Below are 4,984 nucleotides of genomic sequence, written 5' to 3' on the forward strand. Positions count from 1 at the left end.
CGCTCTTTCAAGAACAGCTGACAGAAGTATGGCTTGCCCAAGGTCATCGAGCAGCTGCAAGTGGAGGAGTGGGGAATCAAACTTGGTTCTTCCAGATTAGAGTCCGCACACTTAACCACTACCCCAGCTGGACCACTACACCAAAATGACTTCTGCAACAAACCGCAGTTTGACATTACACGTGAATCGGCAAACTACAATTTGCCTCAAAACAGAAAGGGGAGGGAGGGGAAGTGAGAGTGAGTGAGAGGAAGTGTGTGAGTGAGAGGAAGTGTGTGGTCCTGAGGCTTCCTTGTGGTGGAAAGTGCTTTCAAGTCACAGCTGACTTATGGTGACCACATAGGTTGTCAAGGCGAGAGATGAGCAGAGGTAGTTTTGCTATTGCCTGCCTCTGCGTAGCAAACCTGGACCTCCTTGGTGGTCCCCCGTCCAAGTACTAACCAGGGCTGATCTTGCTTAGCTTGAGAGATCTAATGAGATCAGGCTAGCCCAAGCCATCTAGGCCAGGGTGAGGCTCATTTACAAAGCAACAGGCCCTGGTTACATCTGAGCTGGCCCATGAAGCCGCAAGTTTCCAGTCATTCAAGCCAAACAGGACATGACCACCACTGTGCTGATATTTAACACAGGAACAGCCACTTTATTCACAACCATGGGCTATTTTAAAGGTGCCCGCTGGCAAAGAACAAAGGGTATCAGGAGCAGACTGGCTATTTAACTTGGGAGGAAAGTTTCCTGTGGGCCACTGCCTCAGAGGGCCACTGGCGGTCAGAAGCATGTGGAGCCAAGCCCCAGTTGCTCTGTCTGTGCTGCAGGGGCTGTTCAGCTAAAACCTGGCCAGTGGTGTCCACAGCAGTGAGTTGACAGTCACCACTGGCACTGCCAACCCGGTCTGAACTGAGTGATTCCAGCATCAATGGCTTATAGCATAGCAAGGGTTATTCAGCCTAGCTTGTTGCTGGGCCATCTTAACTTCACACTCTGCCCCCTGAAAAGCACCAGGGAGGTCCCAAACAAATTCCATCAGGCCATATTAGAACGATAAGGCTAAATCATCTCTACATTTCTATAGGAACACTAAAGCGAATACCTCCTCGGGGGGGACGGAGTATGACAACAATGTGTTAAAACTCGAAATTATACTGTTCATGATTTGCTAGGTTAGAGCCCAAAAGTACACCTAGACGAGACCTCCAATGCTTCTTGAGCAAAGCCACTTACAACAGAGATGGATACGAGTAAGTAAATGGCGTGCCAGGGTGGTAGATGGTTTCTGATCTTGCACTAACACAATGGCTGGCTCTTCTGACCACAGTTCCCATCCAGCCACAGCTGTTTAGACCCTTTGACTTCAATGGAAGAGTTACTCTTTCAGTGTGAGCATGCTTATCTGAGTGTGCTTCTTGCTTGAAAACAGAAAGGACACAGAAGCTTAGTGGTTAAGCAAGAGACTTACATATAAAAGGCTTGACACTGCTGTGGATATGTTTGTGCTGTTTGAGGCCTGAAGAAGTGGCAAATGTTTTGCCACACTCTGGACAAGCGTGTGCACGAGCCCCGACGTGCTGCGAACGTATATGCCTCTGGAGGTTGCTGGGGTCCGTGAAAACCTGCTAGGAAATGAGTACTGATTAAACAAGAAACTTTGATGCAAACAAGAGGAGGGGGGGACAGCAATTTCATAGGACTGTACAGCTACTAAGATGAGCAAAACTGGGGGAAAGGACAAGAGGTTTCCCTCCTTTGATTTTAAGTGGAAACAACATCAGGTCCATTTAAATGTCAGGGATATCAACCAAAGAAGCCCAGAAACTGAATGCATAGAAATAAGGATCTGGGAACGCCTTGTAACAAATTCCCTAGACCATCACAGAACCACAACTCAGGGGTCTCTGGAAGATGCCATAACATCAACCAACTCTCAAACTGGTTTACATTTGTAGAGTAGAAGTTTACAGTCTGCTACACAATACAGAAGTGAAAATGTAGAACTTACAGCCATTATATTAAGAGCTGCCCCAAGAATAACAATCTTCTAACAAGGATGTTTACTTCTTAATTTATTTAAGATTTTTTCAACTGCTTTTCTCGCTGAAAGGACTTGTGCTCAGTATGGCAAGAGTCATATTTAGACAATATTGTTACTTCTACTGTGTAAGTTTCAATATCACCCTAGTCAAGCTGACCAAAGTGGCTCATTGTCTTTCTTACTGCTTTCTGACATCTGTATTCGTGCCTCATTCTGGGTACCAATGGTAAAGCATAGCCCTGCACAGTTAATACCCAGGAATCCCTACCTACATTGTTTACTCACAGCTTATCCTTGCCTTGTTATAGATAGTGTGCATGTGTGTGTTTGTGTGTGCACGTGTGCGCAGTCATTCCCATCTCTGGACTCCTGCAACTCCCTTGGGCATGAAACAAAATGGAAGCCATCTTGGGTCATGACAACATGATCCCTAGGGATTTTCTCCACCTCATCTCTAATTTCAAGGATTTTGTTAACCTTTACTGACTCAATCTCAGCAAGAAAAAATTATATGCATTATCTAAAGCTGTGTCAAATATCAAAATGCTACCAAAATAAATAGTATCTCCCAAGACGTACTGATATAATCTCCTACAAATGGATCATTCCCCCCCCCCACTTCAATTATGGCACTGAAACCATCTCAAAGCCCTACAAGAGTATTTTTCGGCATTCGTACTGTGGCATTTCCTGTGGCATATGGACAGCTCTCTTATGTCATGTGAGAACTAATCCTTCATCTGGCCACCAATGTTTCTTCAACCCAGCTCCCACAGATCAGGATGCATCAGGATGTTCTCATACAAACAAAGTACATCATCTACCATTCTCCCAAACTCTGGGAACCAAATAACAGTATCAGAAGCCCCTATGATGCACCTGTTGCTGGACTGTACCACCACAGGCTGCAGGTAGGGTGGGCCTAACTCTTGAATGCTCTGCTACATTTAAAAAAAAATCTCCCTGCACATTCCAAAGATGCATGTCATGGAGAAGGTTCTATCATTTTCTTGGGTATCTAGTGTTATATATGTTCAGAGTTATTTTTTGTGTAAAAGGGCATGCAATCACCCAGCCCTCTACCTTTATATTCAGTCCTCGACCAGCTCTGACCTGGATAGAGCAGGCTAGTCTGATCTTGTGAGGTCTTGGAAGCTAAATACCATCGGGCCTGGCAGGTATTTGGATGGGAGACCACCAAGAAATACCAAGGTGGTGATGCTGGGGTGGGCAATGGCAAATCACCTCTGAACAGCTCTTGCCTTGAAAACCCTACGGGGTTGCCATACATCAGCTGTGACTTGAGGGCAAAAACAACAACAAACTTTTGGTATGAAGTGGTACAGCCAAGCATCTAATCCATCATGAGGGTGCTGATCATGCCCTTTGGCATGAAAGTCTGTGCTAAATTCAATTCCAGAACTCATGAGACATGTAACCAAAAAGAAATCCCAGGCACCCTACAAATTCACTGTACCTTGGCACAGTTTTCACATTCATAGTGCTTCCCACTGTCATGTGACATCTGGTGGCGTATCAAGTTAGACTTCCAGTTAAAGGCTTTGGGGCACTGGTCACACTTGTACTCCCTTTCTTCGGTGTGGGATAGCATGTGCTTTTCTAAGCTGTAAAGATAACATTAAAGGGTTCAGGAATATCAGAGATTTCTCCTGCGATTCTCAAGAAATAAAGAGGTGAGGAAAACAGAGTCACAGTCATTGTAAAATAAATAGAATATTTAATTGTACAAGTCCTAGGAATGAACATTGTTTTAAATTTATCTTTGCTGAATAACAGTGCATAAATATCTGAAAAAGCATATCTCCTATTCATTTTTTTGCACAGATTATAATATAGGAGATGCACTAGAATGTTCACAAGAGGCACAAGAAAGGCTGAAAATTCCAAGGACCCAACAAGAAATAATTGTATATATGACACAACCTAATTATTTAAAAAAGAATACTTTTGCCACAATTTATTTCTTCCATAAATCAGAGAGGAGGCAGATTATAATCAAACCAGTATTATTTATGCAAACATTCCTTTACTTATCTGTATTGTCTCTAAAGGCTGGATAGTTAAGGGAAGGTTTTTTAATTTACATTTTCCAGTATTCTCAAAGGAAAACCATGTTCAAAACAAGTCCACCTTAGACATTTAATGACTAGGATTTTTTTAGCAGGGGTAACTCTTGTATCCTTGTTTATCTGCTGTTGCTAGTTCTTCAATACCTGCAGCTCTTTAGTTTGTTTTATTACTATTGGGTTGGATCCAAAGGCTGTGAAAAGCAGCTCTCAGGATGGGGGGGGGGGGAGAGGGGAAGAGAAAGAGAGGGGGAGGGAGAGGGGGGGAGAGAGAGAGAGACTGACTTTAGGTATGTGGTACTGCTGCTGCACCCTCAATGAAAACAGCCAATACATCTTTTCTGTAATATTAAAAAGAAAAAGATGCTTTCACTTGGTATCTTCTCCACCTCCAACATGTGCCAACTGAATGGCATATGGTTGTTCTTAGCGATGTTACATACATGAAGCTGCCTTACACAGAATCAGACTTTTGGTCCATCAAGGTCAGTATTGCCTAAGACTGACAGTGGCTTTCCTGGGTCTCAGGCTGAGGTCTTTCACATCACCTACTGCCTGGTCCTTTTAACTGGAGATGCCGGGGACTGAACCAGGGACCTTCTGCCTACTAAGCAGATGCTCTACCACTGAGCCACAGCCCCTTCCCAATGGACGTTCTATCTATTGACTGCTTTTCATTCTGTAAACATGAGAGAGTGAGATTTATTTCTTTTGAATCTCTTCAAAGACTCTGATCTGTCACTAATAAATTTAGCAATGAGTCATGTTTCTCATCTTAGTTAATACGATTGTTGTTTCCTTTCATAATATTTCACATCGAATTTACTGTTGCTTTCACTATTATTTCTCTTTAAAGTAGTTCTTGGGG

The 4,984-nt window shown here is 43.4% G+C and overlaps 1 protein-coding gene and 1 non-coding gene across 5 annotated transcripts in view; both read right to left on the reverse strand.

Annotated features, from left to right (window-relative positions):
• Nucleotides 1-4,984, reverse strand: part of MECOM (MDS1 and EVI1 complex locus) — a 59,953-nt gene that overhangs the window by 51,900 nt on the left and 3,069 nt on the right. For 2 of the 4 annotated variants that reach the window (XM_015429458.1, XM_015429456.1), the window contains exons 3-4: nucleotides 3,507-3,654; nucleotides 1,457-1,610 (exon numbers count right to left, since the gene is read on the reverse strand). In XM_015429458.1, the coding sequence (XP_015284944.1) occupies nucleotides 1,457-1,610; nucleotides 3,507-3,654 (302 nt within the window). Of the gene's footprint in view, nucleotides 1-1,456; nucleotides 1,614-3,506; nucleotides 3,655-4,984 lie in introns of all 4 variants that reach the window. The other 2 variants (XM_015429457.1, XM_015429455.1) reach the window with 1 other exon arrangement.
• On the reverse strand, nucleotides 4,686-4,757 carry TRNAT-AGU. The gene has a single exon. It is a non-coding gene; the product is annotated as a tRNA-Thr (tRNA).

The sequence above is a fragment of the Gekko japonicus genome, unplaced genomic scaffold (genome assembly GCF_001447785.1).
Source record: "Gekko japonicus isolate JY-2015 unplaced genomic scaffold, Gekko_japonicus_V1.1 scaffold193, whole genome shotgun sequence".
Taxonomy (NCBI): domain Eukaryota; kingdom Metazoa; phylum Chordata; class Lepidosauria; order Squamata; family Gekkonidae; genus Gekko; species Gekko japonicus.